Source organism: Scleropages formosus, chromosome 5 (assembly GCF_900964775.1).
Source record: "Scleropages formosus chromosome 5, fSclFor1.1, whole genome shotgun sequence".
Classification (NCBI taxonomy): Eukaryota; Metazoa; Chordata; class Actinopteri; order Osteoglossiformes; family Osteoglossidae; genus Scleropages; species Scleropages formosus.
In genome coordinates, this window is record NC_041810.1 from 18,527,019 (window position 1) to 18,543,619 (window position 16,601).

General features: G+C 43.5%; 2 protein-coding genes across 4 annotated transcripts; one reads left to right on the forward strand and one right to left on the reverse strand.

The window, feature by feature from the left end:
- Window positions 1–31: 31 nt before the first annotated feature.
- On the reverse strand, window positions 32–9,840 carry rnf20 (ring finger protein 20, E3 ubiquitin protein ligase). 2 transcript variants are annotated; one of them, XM_018754884.1, is made up of 22 exons: window positions 9,773–9,840; window positions 8,673–8,868; window positions 8,474–8,542; window positions 8,101–8,199; window positions 7,837–7,984; window positions 7,435–7,620; window positions 7,163–7,278; window positions 6,843–6,989; window positions 6,645–6,719; window positions 6,424–6,543; window positions 5,934–6,113; window positions 5,627–5,762; window positions 5,312–5,433; window positions 5,062–5,218; window positions 4,552–4,849; window positions 3,360–3,477; window positions 3,001–3,150; window positions 2,706–2,918; window positions 2,459–2,584; window positions 1,647–1,787; window positions 1,124–1,228; window positions 32–1,039 (listed from the first exon to the last, which is right to left on the reverse strand). In XM_018754884.1, the coding sequence occupies exons 2-22, from the start codon at window positions 8,838–8,840 to the stop codon at window positions 866–868; spliced, it is 3,048 nt and encodes a 1,015-aa protein (XP_018610400.1). In that variant the 5' UTR covers window positions 8,841–8,868; window positions 9,773–9,840; the 3' UTR covers window positions 32–865. The 2 variants fall into 2 exon arrangements, with proteins under 2 accessions (XP_018610400.1, XP_018610399.1); XM_018754883.1 differs by having other exon boundaries at window positions 9,752–9,826.
- Window positions 9,841–11,349: 1,509 nt separating this feature from the next.
- aldob (aldolase b, fructose-bisphosphate) lies at window positions 11,350–15,242 on the forward strand. Of its 2 annotated transcripts, XM_018754933.2 has the most exons (10): window positions 11,404–11,445; window positions 11,797–11,920; window positions 12,446–12,558; window positions 12,658–12,869; window positions 13,003–13,057; window positions 13,433–13,593; window positions 13,731–13,814; window positions 13,903–14,077; window positions 14,563–14,762; window positions 14,951–15,242. In XM_018754933.2, the coding sequence occupies exons 3-10, from the start codon at window positions 12,447–12,449 to the stop codon at window positions 15,044–15,046; spliced, it is 1,095 nt and encodes a 364-aa protein (XP_018610449.1). In that variant the 5' UTR covers window positions 11,404–11,445; window positions 11,797–11,920; window position 12,446; the 3' UTR covers window positions 15,047–15,242. The 2 variants fall into 2 exon arrangements, with proteins under 2 accessions (XP_018610447.1, XP_018610449.1); XM_018754931.2 differs by lacking the exon at window positions 11,797–11,920 and having other exon boundaries at window positions 11,350–11,445.
- The last annotated feature ends 1,359 nt before the right edge of the window (window positions 15,243–16,601 follow it).

Here is a 16,601-nt window from a genome sequence, read left to right on the forward strand (position 1 = left end):
CCTCAGGAAAAAAAAACGGACATAACGCTACTTTATATGGACTTTTATTAGCAAATAAGCAATTACACATCTGCACCATTTTAGGACAACAGAAAACAATATAGGACAAAACAGCTTGTAAATTAAAATGAATAATTAAAAAAAAAAAATATACCAAAGACTCTCAGTAGACCAGCAGCATCCAGCTTTGGAAATATAGTTTGGTGAATTTTCCAAAACCAGTTGGTTAATACCAATATAGATACCTTTGGACCTTTTCCATTTGTATTCCAGAACTTGTAATAAGTCCGTGACAGCATTGCCAGTTTGGGACCAGGATCTGTCCCCACCAGCACTGGCATCAATCATCCAGTAACAAACTAATGAATGATTCAGACATTTTAAACTTTTGCATGACAAGTCAGGTAGGAAACCTCAAAACTCAGGACAACAATTTATAACCAGGATGACTTCTGGTATCCACCATGGTCAGCTTCAGGAAGGGCTAAGCCCTGTCTCCTGAGCAGTGGATATTGGAGGGGTAAAGGAGGCATAGAGGCTGTGCTGCCATGGAACCTTGAGAAGAGGCTTTACTCACCTGATCACTGTCCATGGGTTAAGCACAAATGGTTTACTTCATGGAGTGCAACAACAGTCCCAGAAAGTCACCACACTACACCCCAGACAGGCTTCTGACGCCGTGTGTAGTAATGTTTCCACTAACTTTTATACAACCTCTTTCACTATTCCAAAAACCTCTGTGACGAGATCTGCCCGTTTCAAAGACTAGCGAAGTAAGACATCACTATCTCAACCTTCACACACTACTGGTCAACCTTCATTTTGCCTTCCTCACCCTCTCTACACACCTTCCTGAACAAGTCTCTCAGATGTAGATGCGGTGGAAATCATTGGCCCCAAATGCTGCGTTACACTTGGGACACTTTCTCTGACGGGTGTCGTAGCGTGTTTTTACACACTCAAAGCAGAAGACGTGGAAGCACTTGGTCAAAACAGCATCCTTCACACGAGAGTTGCAGCAGGGACAGGTGAGACGTGCCTGGGTAATATAAAAAGAGTCAGTGTGTTTAAAAATTCATGACATTAATATGAATTTCACTGCAACCACACAGAAGAAATCTACCTTATACTCTTTAATTTCCTCATTAAGAATCTCATCACAGTTTGGAATGTTTTCAGCTGGTTTCTTGGCTTTCTCTAGTTTCCTCCTCAGTTTTGAAATATCCTCCTGCAAAATGATACATAAACATGATGTGGACAAGAAAAAAAAAAGTCAAAGAGCAGCAACCTTGGTATCAGTTACAAAGAGAACACATTTTTACAACTATTAACTTACATGCAGCATAACCAGTGTTGAACTTTAGATACACTAAGAGCTAAAAATCACTTGAAATCTATTTAACCCACTGCTTGTTTTTAATATTACAGCTTCTCTTTTCTGAGGTTCCCTTTTAGTTCTTATCTTCATCACATGAAGCAATTAATAGGTGATTAAGAAAATCTAAATTTTGAGGCACCTGATGTGGCAATGAAGAGTGAACAACTCAGCGGCAAGTGAATCCATTTCAATGTGGTAAGCAATTCTAAAGCAGATGTGCAAAGGAGATTTGTGTTCTCCATGGTGGGAGATTGTGAATACGACATACCTGTGCTCTGCGAGCATTGAATGACTCCTTCTCCCGTGAGATGCTATTCTCAATCACCTCCTCGCGAACTGAACTGAGCCTTTGCTGTACACCCTCCAGCTGAGCACGGATCTCTTCTGAGAGCAATGCTGACTCCTGGGCCTGAGAACAGTACATTTACATTTATTTATTTAGCAGACACTTTTCTCCAAAGCAACTTCAAATGAATTTTATAAAGTGTTATCAGCCCACACACCTTATTCACCAAGGTGACTTACACTGCTAGATACACCACTTACAATGGGTCACTCATCCATACATCAGTGGAACACACTCTTTGTCACTCACACACTATGGCTGAACCTGAACTGCATGTCTTTGGACTGTGGGATGAAACTGGCGCACCCAGAGGAAACCTACACAGACACAGGGAGAACATGCAAACTCCACAGACTAAGCGGGGATCGAACCCATGTCCTCTCACACCAGCCAGGCACTACAAGACAGCAGTGCTACTCGCTGTGCCACCATGCCACCCAGTAAAAAGGAAAGTGGGCACTGGACCTAGCCTGAATTCAAATACATATCTGACCACAGCATTGCTGATACACTGACCCTGCAGGCCTTTTAATCTTTACCAAAATAAGAGCTGTTAATGCAGGACAAAAGTGATTAACATGCATTAAACACAGAACCTGTTTTCTGTGTGGGAAATCTATGCATTTTTTTGGTTAATAATATACAGGATCTTTCCTTTGCAGCCACACTTGTTAAATAACAATTTTCAGAGAGCAACGTCTCTAGTCTGGCATGGCTCAGTAAGATGATCCTACCTTGCGCTTGTTCATGTCCAGGGCCTGTGTCCTCAGTGCTAGCTCTCTCTCTGCAGTACTTATGGTGCCCTGTAAGAGACGCTCCTTCTCTTCTAGCTTTCGAACGACCTGCAACTGGGCATCAACCTGACAAAGAGCAAGAAATATGAAACATGAGAGGTGGAAATCTTGCATGGGAAAATGACAATGTGGGCTATACCTCGCTATAATGATTAATGACTATGGAGCAGACTACAGCTCTGCCCACCTGAGTCCTGAGAGTAAGGAGCTGGTCAGCTAACTCCTCCTTCTCCTCTTTTAGCAGCTTGTGGATCTGGTTGGATTTGATCCTCTCACTCATCAACTTGAAATTGGCATCATCCTTTTCCCTCAGCTGCTGCATGAGACGAATGTTCTGCTCCTGCATGTCTTCAAATGCCTGTCCTGTTACGTCCATTTCACTGAGGAGGGCTTCTTCCTCCTGAAGGGCAAGAGTGCCACAAGAATGACTAAAAATGCTGGCACCCACACATACAGAAACAACACACACAAAAGACACACACCTGTTTGGCCAGAGAAAGCTTCTTGTTCAGTATATCAATCTGCTCTTCCACAGAACGGATCTTCCTCAGTGCCTCCTCGTCAGCCATCTTCTTTCCCTCCCTTCTCTCCCTCTCCTCCAGTTCCCGTAGCCGTTGCCTGAGCTCCTCTGCCTGGTGGACATATTATAATACTCATGTCTCTTTCCATCTGATATAACACCATCCTGTTACTAAAGCCTCATCTCTACTGTGCTTGAAGTTATCACACAACTAGAGCTGCAGCAGCGGAACTCTGATCTGTGACTTATCCGAGCATGTTGACAAAATTCAATATATGACATTAGTGAATGAGTATATACTGATACAGGTTGGGTCTGCACCTCAGATTTGTTCTTCTTCTCTGCAGCCATAAGCTGCACCTTGTCCCTCTGCTCTTTTGGGGCCGAGCGGTACATGTCCAACAACAGCTTCATCTCTCTCTGAGACTCCTGTGCTTTCCTGGTGAGAAAAGAACCATGATCTGGATTATCTCCATCATTGTTGCCAGGACCGCAGACATATCAGTGTAACATATTAAAACTAAATGTGTCAGATTTTCTCATTTGGAATTGCTAGTGGTCTAAGTAGTGGTCTATTAGTTAGTGGTCTAAGCAGATTAAATCTGTCCCATTTGTGCCTGTCTCCCAGCAGACATTGCACCTGACCTCCACACATCACATTGCTGTTGGTAAACCCCCAAGGTGGAACAGCTGGTAGCATAATAGTTACAGTTACTGCCTTTGGACCAAAGGTCACAGGTTTGATCCCCACCTCCAGCTGAAGTGCCCTTGAGCAAGGTACTTAGCCTAAAGTACTCCAGTAAAATTATCCAGTTGTATCTGTGGGTAAATAAATGTAACCTTAAAATTGTAAGTCACTTTAGAGAAAAGGCATCAGATAAATGTAAGGTAGCTCTGCAGTCTTTTAGGGATGAGTCTGTCCCAGTCAGACACTTGCTGATGAACATCACCCCAGGTCTTGATCCAAAGGTGGAGCCTGGTAGCTCCAATTTGGGAGAGGTACCCTCATCACTACTTTGTACTTTCATGCAAGGCTGTTATTTAGATTGCTCTTTGTCTGGCCTCTCATTTTGAACTAATCTGCCAAGAATGACCCCACCAGGAGCACAACTCTTCAGGCAACACAGCTGTCACAATAGATGTGGAGCTCAAGTCCCTCCACCTCAGCGAGAATACTGGGAGGCAGATCTGGGGCAAAACAAGGACAAGCTGGAGAAATTATATGACCAGCCCAACCTGGGAACTTTTAGGGAGCTCATAGAAATTGCAGATTGTTGATGTGGAAAGGAAAATATGTTCTACCTTGCTTGGTCTACTGCCACTGCAATGTTCAGCAGAATAAGGGGTCCTGAAACTAGATGGATGGCTGTTGTTTTTTATCTCAGTGTTTGTAGTTATTCTTTTAATGTAGGAACCACAGTTGCTTTTTGTATTTTTATATTTCAGATATTTAATTTAAAAAATGTTACAGTTGAAATAATCATTAAAAAAAAAAAATCAAAGGGTAACTTACTTCAACTCTGTTTTAACAATCTTCAGCTGCTCCATTTCCTTCCTTTTGGCGCCACCAATTACAGCACATCGTTCTGTTGATGACTCCTCTGATTGGCTGCTTGTACTGGCCCTCTCCCTCTCCTCCTTGACAGCTACACCTTGTCCTGAACGGGCAGTCCTTTCTCGCTCCCTCTCCCGTTCGCGCTCTCTCTCACGCTCTCTTTCTTTCTCTTTATCTTTCTCTTTCTCCTTTTCTTTTTCCTCCTCTTTTATTGCTCCTTCTGTTTCTATTCCAGGCTCAGTCTTTACTGGTACAGCTAAAAGATTGACACAATAGAGGCAACTTCATATTTCAATGATCTACGTCCATAGTTCCAAAAGAAGTATTCAATCACAATATTTGTATTGGGAGAAAAAAATAGTTTAAACCCAAATAACAAAAACAAGTTGAAACAAATATTGGCTGAAGTTGAAAGAAAAATACTCTATACAAAGAAGAGTGAAAGCTACTCCATCACAGGAGACTTACAAGTGCTGGTGGGTGTATTAGAGCCAGTGTCAGGCTCTACCTTGACAGTGATGTCACTCGAAGGTGCTGGGGTTAGTGGTGAGGCGGTTTCTTCCTTGACATCCAGTTCTGTGCTGGACTGTGACTGCAGCACAGAGCTTCCCTTCAGTGCTCTGACCTATTATATAAAGAGGTTGAGGGTAATGCAATGTAATGTTTTCGGGAACAAACTTTTAACACTCGAAATCATAAACTGAAATACTGTATATACCTGGCTCAGTTCACCCTGGGCTTCTCTGAGTCTCATTTTGTACTTCAACACTTCACCCTTCATCTGTTGGTTGTGTGTTTGCAGGGTGCTGATCAGATGACGCATCTCCCTATTAATTGGGCCTGACAGTACGAGAACAGATCTTTGGGTTCCAGAGTTACTATGGCTTCAATTTTACAGCAGTCTCTACAGCATTGCTATATCAGACACCACCACATAGCATTACGGCAATGGTTAAATATCGGTGACAACACTGTGACAGCTTACTATTGTAGTTATTAAGTTGCATAGCTAGTGCACAGATAGTGCTGTTACCTGCTTGCTCATTGGCAGCGAGGGTCTGCTCAAACTCAATCCTGAGCATCTCATACTCCTTGCGAACCTGAGCCAAAGTGTCCTCCAACTGAATTACTTCTGTGCGTACCTTCCTTTGGAGAGAGACCTCATCATTCTGCAATACAATACATATGATCACTACGCACACTGAAAAAGCCGATTTAAAGTGACACAACACATATATATTCTATACAAATAGATATGAACAAATGATTTTTAAGTTAATGCAACCTTCCGGCACTGGAACTGTTTTTCATGACTCTGCAGTTACCACCCAAAGACACACCTCCATATGGTCTAGCTGCCGGAGCCGAGCAGCCCTGGTCGTGTTGAGCCTCGCACGAGTTTCATCAAGCTGGGCCTTCAAGACCAGGGACTCGTTATACAACACAGAGAACTGCGACTGTAGGCAACGGTATTCTGAGGTCTCCCTAACCATCCCCTCAGCACGGCTCAGCAGCTCCGTCTGACACAGACAAGGGAAATAAAGCAGGAGGACACATGAATGGTCCACGAATGCGTGAAAATTTTACTAGCAGATGACTGATACAGTAAACAGCACAGAGGACTGCTGCAGTGGACTTACACTCTACAGGAGAGAGGAATACACTGCAATACACATGCTGTAACTGACTGGAAACTGTATTAAATCTGGAATATCTGGAAGGTGAGTTCCAACAATTTAGATACATTAGCCAGCCAAATTATTTAAATGGGAAAGCATTCCAGACCAATATGTACAGCAGGTCATCTAACACTGGTGCCTTGTGTCTCACCCTCATGCTGCTGTTCTCCTGGTAAACATTCTGCAGGTCCTGCTGCAGTTTCTGCAGTTCACTGAGCCGGTTCTCTGCCAGCTCTCTGTTCTCCTCCAGTTCACTATTCATCTCTTCAAACTATAAAGAAAAACGTAAAAAAAAAGAGAGCAGGAAAGCGGAAAGAAATAGACTACTTCACCACCCCATTCTGAGCTTAACACTACTACAGACTTGCGTACCTTCCTCTTGTTGATGGTAATAGTGCCACACACACTGCTAGCCTCCCCACACACCTTGTAACCTTTACTGTTCACCTGCAGACAATGCAGAACATCATTAGATTTTCCCCCATCAGTCCTACACTGGAAAGATGAATACACCCGTGTGTATATATGCTCAAACACACAGGAAGTAAGGAACAGATGGAATCAGCGCACCCTCTCCAACACCTCCCCGAGGTGGGCATTGAGTCGGTTCTCCCGTCGCCGGATCTTCTCCATGTCCCACTGTAGTTCTTCAATCAAAACTTGAAGCTCACTGATCCGACTGTCAGCACGTGACACAGCACGGCTCAGAGAGCGAGACTGATGGAGAGATCAGTATTGACAGTTAATATATATAGCAAGACAGACAAATTCCATTAAAATTCTGTCACCTGCACTGTGACATAATAAACTAAAAATCGCTGTATATAATTTTAAAGTTTAACAACTGTATCAAAATTTGCACATCATAGGCGATTTATCAAGTAATGCACCTCATTGGTCATATGGCTATGCCTCTGTTGAAGTTCGTCAGTCAGCTGCTGCAATCGCTCATTCTCACTGGACAGGAGACTATTCAGCTGTGACACAACTCTCCAGACACTTCCCTCTGAAATTCCATGCACAAAAAATAATGATCACTGAAGTACAAGAGCAAATGTCAATCATCAAGTGTCTTCACACAATAAAACACAGTTTATAGGCATTCTATACATGCCTTGTAAGACACAAAATTTAAATAAATTAATTCTCGCTTTCACCTCACCTGCCCCTGATTCAAGGTCCTTTTCCATTAAGCCAACTGTGTTCTTAAGACCATTATAGGTCTCAGCCACCCAAGTGACCAGCTTCAGACTTGACTGCACCCGCTCCTGCAGCTCAGCCTCCATCTCTTCGCTGCTGCTGCTGGCAAGGGTGGCCAAAAAGGAACTGGCTGTCTCACCTTGGTGTCCTGGAACATACAGCATCCAACACATCACTTCCAGCAAACACAATGTAATGTAATATATAAACTGTATTGCATAATTCTCACAATCTCCAGTTTAGCTGTTACACTTTATCACTTTTAATGCCACTGCACACAACCATGCATGCCCAAAGCACTTCTCAAAAACTCACGTGTTCTTGGCATGATTAGGTCACTCGCAACTTTATCTCCATCCCTCACCTTTGTCTCTGACCCTCTCCTGGTTAGAGTCTCCATCGGGCTCTGGGGTTTCTGGCTTTAGGCTTCGCCCTTCTCCAGGCATCTGATCTGCAGAATCAGCTCCAGACTGGTCATAGCGTCGACCAATCAGACGTATGTTTTCATCAAACTGCAAAAGGCAAGAGGAGACCAAATGGCTGAAAGCTCAAATGATATACCCTTTTTTGCACAACACTGATTACCTTGTGATAACTGAAGCGATCACCAGAATGTAGTCCAAGATACCTGATTCCAGTACCGGTTCAGGATGAGAAGGCTGGCATCGTCAGTGGCCTGACGTGTCTCTAGTCTCTCAGCTCGCTCCCTTAGCTCATCTTCAATAACCTACAGACCAATTATTATTATTGTTAAAATTAATCCATCCATCTGTATCATTTTATACTGACCTGCAATTGTTCTTTCACAACAGCAAAGCTGTGCAGCCCTGAGACTTCAAAAGGAAATTCTTCTTAAAAATCTATTTCAGCACATCCCAATATCCTGTGACATGACCAGTTAATTTTAAAACAAACTGCTGATGATCAGGACTTTTCTTTAGTTGTCACAAAAGAAACACCTGCAGTGAAGAGCCAGTGTGAGGGGATGTACTGTGTATTACCTGTCTCTGGTCCAGGGCTTCCCCCAGCTTCCTGTTCTTCACCAGAAGAGCTTTGATGTCCTGCTCTTCCTGAATGAAAGAGCCAATATTCAGAACTGTGTTACACATTCTATGCGGCAAATAGAAAACACACACAAGATTCACGCAGACTCATCAAACACAGCGAAGCACAACTACTAGACATTTCACACAGACTCACCATATTGGACACGCCTCCTAGTTTGATGACAGTCTCCACCGCGGTGCTCCCACCTCCTGTGCCCACCCCAGCGCCCTCATCACCTGCGTCACGTTCTCTCCGTTTCTCTGGGGGTGCGCCGGAAGAGGTGGAGCTACAGGGGTCACACGGCCGTTTCTGTCCTGACATCCTCGGCGCTCACAGGTTGGGGGTGGCCCTAAAGACAGCATGGCTTAGTATGATATACACAATATGAGTGAGTTTTTCCTTTTTTTTTTTTAAAAAAAAAACATCTACCATTAAGAAATCAAAAGGCTACATGAAAGCACTGACTCTCAATTCAATAGACCATCATTTGAGTAACATGATGGTCTCAAACTGCTCCATTAACCAAGTGTCTGTAACTAAAGCGCACTCTTTTGTGAACTGCACTTTGTTGACTCCAAATTGTAAATAGTTTTTGAGAAAAATTAATGAATAAATATATAAACATGTGTGGAGCCTCGTATGGTTTTTTTGTTTTATATCAGCTATCATTTACCAAGCCATTCTATGGTCACCCAGAAAGATCTCACTGCACTACCTGGACTCCTAGAGTTGAACAACATTTCAGCTCAGGATTAACCAGCGTTACGATATAAGTTAACTGTTAAGCAGGTAACATTTGGAACTAAAACCGTGAGTGAGAACTAAATAAAACGGCTTCTCTCAGCGCAAACATCTCGAGCCAAGGCAAGGGGGGGGCAAGCCCGTGCGTCTCGTTCTTCTCATTCTGCACGTCAAAACGCCGTTCTTCCATATTTTCTGACACATGAAGGAATAAGTTCCTCAACATTCTCAAAGAGGTGTGAAACGCTTACCAAACAAACGATGTTTCCTAATTCTATTACATTTACCAAAGCAAGTTGACGGTAAAACACAAAAATCATGTCAGAGCAGACCAGTCCAGTGCTGCCCGGGACTAGTATTTCGCAGCAGTGTGTGGCCGACTGAATTAAGTACAAAACCTGAACACTACGTTTAAATGATTCTCCGGGACCTAACGCTTTGCCTGAGGAGTTTATGGAGGCTGTTTTAAGTTAGGCAAAGTACATTCTTACCAAAAACGGAATAATGTTTACCAGTGAAACTCTTCCTGTGTCTTTCCCTCTATGCCTCCAGATCCGCTCCAAGAGAGGGCAAGACCCTGCGCACGTGACAGAGTTTTAGCCAATCACGACTCGCCGATCTGCTTCCAGAAGTCCTGCTGTCGCCACCATGTGGGCGGAAGACTAACGTGACTAAACGCAGGATTCCATTTGTTGAGATGACTGAAGAAGACAAATGGTTTTGTTGATGAAGTCGCGCGCTCGCACACGCACACACACACTGTCTGAACTGCTTGTCCCATACGGGGTCACGGGGATCCGGAGCCTACCCGGTAACACAGGGCGTATGGCCAGAAGGGGAGGGGACACACCCAGGACGGGACGCCAGTCCGTCGCAAGGCACCCCAAGCGGGACCCGAACCCCAGACCCACCGGAGAGCAGGACCCGGTGCAACCCACTGCGCTACCGCGTCCTCCTTACAAATACACACTGTGTCTGAAAAAATTATATGTGTGTCGTTGTAAGTACGTGAGATATAATTGTGGAAATATATTAATTTTTGTGATTGATTTCACATATTGCAGTTATTACAGTTCAACAGAAGGAATTTTTGCAAACACAGAGTACGGAATACGTGAGGGGCAGAACGGTGTCGGCAGCGCCTAACATGCCCGTTCGCTCGTCTTAGGATATGCAGGGTTGTCTAACACTTACACTTATGTAATTTCTCCAACGCAACTTACGATGTTAAGATACTAACAATTATTTGTGCATTTATACAGCTAGGCAATTTACTAGTGTAACTTAGGGTAAGTAGTACCACACTTAAAGATTACAGCAGCTGGGATTCAGACCTGCGATCTTGGGGTCTAAAGGTCTATTTCAAAAAAGGCTTACTAAAGAGAACTTGCAAAAAAGTGCTGTTTTAAATGTGGGAGTTACTCTGTTTGTCATATTTTCAGCACTGCGAAGGACATTTCAGATCGTTATTTCCTTTTCGCAACTGCTGCACCGTCCGCCCATACTCTTTTTACTTAAGTTGTTTGCGCAACTAACTATTGACTGCAACGGCCGATACAATCAGTAAATCTTCAGACCCTCCTGTTTATGATTTTTATTTATAGGAAAACTAACTTTTCAGGGAAATGTGGTTTTTCAGTGGAATAAAAAATAATTTCACGCATGAAACCTTCATTTCGATCGGTGACTCCTCGGGCAAACCCTCAGTGTGTTCAAGTGAGCCCATGATTCGATATGTGCGTGTATAACTGAGCATTCATCACGTATTAATATTTTGGTTCCCTCCAATACCTGACAAGACAAGTAGTTACACCCATGTCCTACAGTAATCACAGCATGCGTTCTGCCAGATAACATACTTTACATTCTTGCGCTTGCATGCACACAGAACGAAAAACACAGCCTTATCTCACAAACTCCAGAACAGACTAGATTGTATTAATACACGAACTCCAGCGAGGGGGAAAAAGAATGCGCGCTCAATCCACGCCCACTCAGTTTCTCCTGACCAATCAGCGCGCCGGAGGCCTTAGACGCCTATGCCACATCGAACGCGGAGTCCCCGCCCACCTCGAGCGCTGCCACCGTTCGGGTTAAATAGCGCGTAGCGCGCGTGCCCCTCCTTCCCCACAGCAGAAGACGCGCACCGACACATCCCTGGACGTCAGGACCACCTCTTTCCCAAGTAAGAGCTCTTAACGTTTCCCTTGTACTTTCCGAAACCTTTACAATTGTTGATCATTCTTTTTGACTTCAGAAGTTGCAAGCTTGAAACTGCACCAAATTCCCGAATTTCTCGAAAGAACAGTAATACAAAGTCAAAAGTGTACATGTGATGTGTCAGTTTCTGACCAGCAAATAATCAGGATCCCATCATCACATTGCAGCTGTCGTCTGCATATAAATGATTTCGGTGAGTGAAATGCGTAATGTAGAAGTTGTAAAAGTCATGTTTTGCGTAAACGATAAAGGTCTGGTCCAGCGCTCACGTGTTTTACTTATTCCATGAAATGCTCAGTGAGTGTCTTTGATTTAGAGTGACATGTCTTGGAGGGCTTGTCAAGAACTGTTTACTACATCAGACACGGTGCAAAGTGTGGAAAATGTGGAGTCTTGCGCAATATCGGGCGGAGCCAACGACTGAAGGAATCGGGGCAAAGGTACACAAAGCTGTACCTTCCTTTTCACATAATTTACCACGAATCATTAACTGATCTGGCCTTTAAAGTACCAGGGTATCAGTGCTGAGCAGATGTGGTGGGTCCTCCATGGTTGTGTTGTGTACTGTGAACCTATTTATGCGGAAGACTTGAACTTTATTCTAAGAGGCCCTTGTTTCAATTCTGGACACAAGACAAATATTGACAGAGGCAGACAGATGGAAGACAAGGGAAGGGAAGCACAGGAGGTGTGACTGAGCTGCATGTGGAAACACAAACATCCTTCTGCAAAACATGCGCTCAGTGGTGTCTCTTTGTATGTCTCTTGTAAATTAGAAACTCATTAGACCTTCAGTCCTTCATGAGCCTCATCTGTGAAAGGTGATAGGCCCCACTTAACCTTTTTTTTTTTTTTTTCTATGGGCTGACTGCCCCGTCCATGAGACAAATTAAATGCAGACTCCGAAGCGTGGCGAATGTGGTGCATTGAGTAAATGTGTTCTTTTTATTTTTCCTGCATTCCAGGATGACTCACCAATACCCATGTCTCACCCCGGAGCAAAAGAAGGAGCTCGCCACCATTGCTCAGCGCATCGTTGCTTCCGGAAAGGGGATCCTTGCAGCAGATGAATCTGTTGGTAAGGCCAATGGTGGTGGAACTAAATGAGGAGGAAACCTGCGAAGATCTTGGTCCACTACGATGATACTGATTTGGTCTCCTCCTCCGCCTGTTCCAGGTACAATGGGGAAGCGCCTACAGAAGATAAATGTGGAGAATACAGAGGAGAACCGGCGCTGTTTCCGTGACATACTCTTCTCTGCCGATGCCTCTATTGCTGACAGCATTGGTGGCGTCATCTTCTTCCACGAAACACTCTACCAGAAGTCTGACAAGGGTGTCCTGTTCCCACAAGTCATCAAACAGAAGGGCATTGTGGTGGGAATCAAAGTGAGATGCCTGAGTGGTTCTGATTGTCAGCATAATCGCTGATCTCTAGCTGACTGCTTACGTAATGCAGCACTCTTCCTAACAAGAAGCATAACCGAAATGCATGTCAAGTGTCCTATGTTAATTTCGCCAGGTGGACAAAGGAACAGCAGGTCTGAATGGGACAGACGGTGAAACGACAACACAGGGTAAATGTCGCTTTCTGTTCCGAAATGCCCAAATTTCCTAACGTCTGTAAATTACAGCATTTTGTTCTTTACCTTGCGCAAGTCGGGTTAAACTTTGAACGAGAACCAAGGTCCAGTAGTCACTATACATGAAAGCTGCGCATGGAGTCCAAAGTCTTCATTTCACAATTCTGTTAACTACATTTCAGTGTTCCCCAATTTAGTGCCAAGGAATTTTGCTGAAGGAAGAGTCATAGGAGTAAATAAGTGATAATGAATGGCAAGGACAGACAGGACCAGTATCACGTAATAGGTGTGATCGTGCACTTTTTTCCCAGTTTCATTTTTCCACAAAGGCATACTGCATTCTTAAGGTGAGTGAGCATTTTCCCTTAGGGCTCGACGGCCTCTCGGAGCGTTGTGCTCAGTACAAAAAAGACGGCTGCGACTTTGCCAAGTGGAGATGTGTGCTGAAGATCTCGGACGGTTGCCCTTCGGCCCTTGCCATTGCCGAGAACGCCAATGTTCTCGCTCGATATGCCAGCATATGTCAGCAGGTGCGCCCAAGCCTTTATATCCGACCCTTTCCTTTTTCACGTTCTAACATCCTGAAGCAAACCTTTGTTATCCTGTCATTTGCTGCTCAGAATCTGTTTGCTTTGTTAACTGCTCCCTTTTTTTTTTTTGCCCCCAGAATGGCCTGGTTCCGATTGTGGAGCCAGAGATCCTGCCAGACGGAGACCATGACTTGCAGCGCTGTCAGTACGTGACTGAAAAGGTGGGTCTTGGAGACGTATCTCTTTGCACGGTCCAGGTCGCTGGCCGTATTCTGTAGTCAGCCTAGTTAATTCTGGGTTTTCCTCCAGGTTCTGGCAGCCGTTTACAAGGCCCTTTCCGATCATCATGTCTACCTGGAAGGTACTCTCTTGAAGCCTAATATGGTCACTGCAGGTCACTCCTGCCCAAAGAAGTTCACCCCTGAACAAGTTGGCATGGCAACGGTCACTGCTTTGAGCCGTACAGTACCAGCTGCCGTCCCCGGTGAGAGGCCAAACGGAGAAAGTGTCTTGACAAATGTATGGGGAAAGCTGCATTTCCTTGTTGGCACCCAGGTGTTTCCATGGAATAAGAATATGAATTCTTTCTATGCTAAGGGGTACCTGGGTTGTTGGGGTACAGTTCTTTTGAGAATCTGGTTTTGGAGAAGTGGGTAGTTTAGTGATTAGAGCTGCTTTATTGCACTTGAAGAACCCAGATTCGAATGCCACATCCGGCTGTTGTACCCTAGAGAAAGGTACTTACTTGATTTTCTTTAAAAAAAAAAAAAATTGGTAAATTACGAAACTGCATAAATGCATTATTACACATAGCTTTAACAATAAATGCATTATTATAAACAACTTAACATTCTAAGTCACTCTAGAGGAAAGCGTGAGCAAAATAAATGTACATTTACATATTAACATATATTAATAATTTTGACAATGCACTTCAATTCTGCTTCCTGTTCCTGACCGTGTTTCCAGGTATCTGCTTTCTGTCTGGAGGGCAGAGCGAGGAGGAGGCCTCCCTCAACCTAAATGCTATTAACCAGACGCCCCTGAACCGGCCCTGGAAGCTGACCTTCTCTTACGGCCGTGCCCTGCAGGCCTCAGCTCTGGCTGCCTGGCAGGGTAAAGCAGGAAACAAACAGGCTGCACAAGAAGCCTTCTGCACCCGAGCCAAGGTAAGCAATATGCTGTTAATGCTGAGATCCCATATTTACTTTCGCAAGTGCTCAGTGACGTACAGAGTGCCGTATGAAAATTGAGAGCTCGGTCTTTGTCCCACGGCAGGACTGAAAACTCGGTAAAAGTAACCAGGAAACGGTTGCATGAAGCACAACTTGAATTTCTTGTTTCCTGTCTTACTCAGATTAATAGTCTGGCATCGAAAGGGGAGTACAAGCCAACGGGCCTGGCTGACAAGTCTGCTACACAGTCCCTCTACACTGCTAGCTATGTCTACTAGATTCTACACCCACAGCTGCGATAGGAACACAGAGCTAACAGTGATGTTGCAAAATTTTAATGAGAACTCATCCTGTCAGCAAATGCGGTTGCATTACATTTGCAACTGGTAACTTGCAAGCTCACCGTGACATCATAAAATTAATACTGACTTGTGGGAAATGGAAAAAAACTGAAATAAAATGATTTAAATGCTATTCTGACTTTTTTTTCCTTTTTCTGCCAAATAGACTGTTCAATGGTCCATGTCTGGTTAGCATTGATTAATATTGATTTTTATTTTTTTTTTTTAAATTAGCAGGTTCTTGCTTTCATGCAGTGGTACCTGGTTTCTTTGTCAAGACAACAGTAAGAAATGGCAAATTTATGACAATTAATACTGAGAGTTTAGCAAATATCCAAAGCGACTTTCACTATGCATAAATAACATAATACGGAAAGTGAGAAGATTCCTGTGGCCTGTTACCTGCTGACTCAACGACGGCCACGGATGACAGTTAATCCAACATGTCCATGCAACCGGAAACAGACCAAAAAGAGTGAACTGTTGACTAATGAAACGGAGGGCATGAAAGTGCAGCCTGGACTGCAATGAGATCATTTACAGCTGCAGGGCTGTGAGTTTGAATATAATCCTAAAGCATGCTGTCATTGGATTTCATTTCTGTACATCTCATGTGATGTTTCAGTTAACTGTTTTACAGCACACGAATGAACTATTTCATGCACAGAGAACCAGTTTTCCTCCTCATTAAGAAATTCTGAGCCGTAGGTAGTTTGAGCTTCGGCCGTGCAGTCAAAGAGCTCAAGTTTGAATCCCACCTCTTGCAGCAGTATTTTTGAGGAAGATAATCTGACAAATCATAGTTGTAGTAATAATCACTGCTTCTCCACAACGTTCTATGTTGGTTTTAATGTGAAGTTCAAATAAGCGACACCAGGTGGCAGTGCTGCCACAAATCTGCCCATACAGTAGCTCCTGGTTGGTTTTATTTTATATATACACACACAGTCTGAAACTGCTTATCTCAAGTTTGAATTGTGTTTCTTTAAAATGCTTTTCACTTTCAGTATTTCACCTTAAACAAAATGCATCTGTCCCCCAATTTTGACCACCTGCTTGTCCTATCTAGGGTTATGGTTGTCAAGAGTCTATCCTGGACATCACCAGTGCAGTTACTGGTACTCCTAAAAATGGACCAAATATAAAAAAATACTGGTAACGAAATTACATACTTATTCCATTAAGTCTTATGCAAAACAGTTCCAATTTGTTCCACACCTATCCTAAGTTCACCCCAAAATCACCTTAAATTGTGTTTAAAATCATAAGGAAAAGTTGTGTAACACATTAAAATAGAAAGAATCATCATTAAAACATTATATTTAAATTTTAAAGACAAAGATAAACTTTAAAGTAAACGCTGTGGCTGTGTGAGTGAACGGGGCTAGAGGAAGATGAATGCTAAATGCCATATTTAAATGAATAAATAATTAGAAAATTATTGTGCAGAACACAAGGTGTAAACACAAATGTGTGTACACATTTACATTTA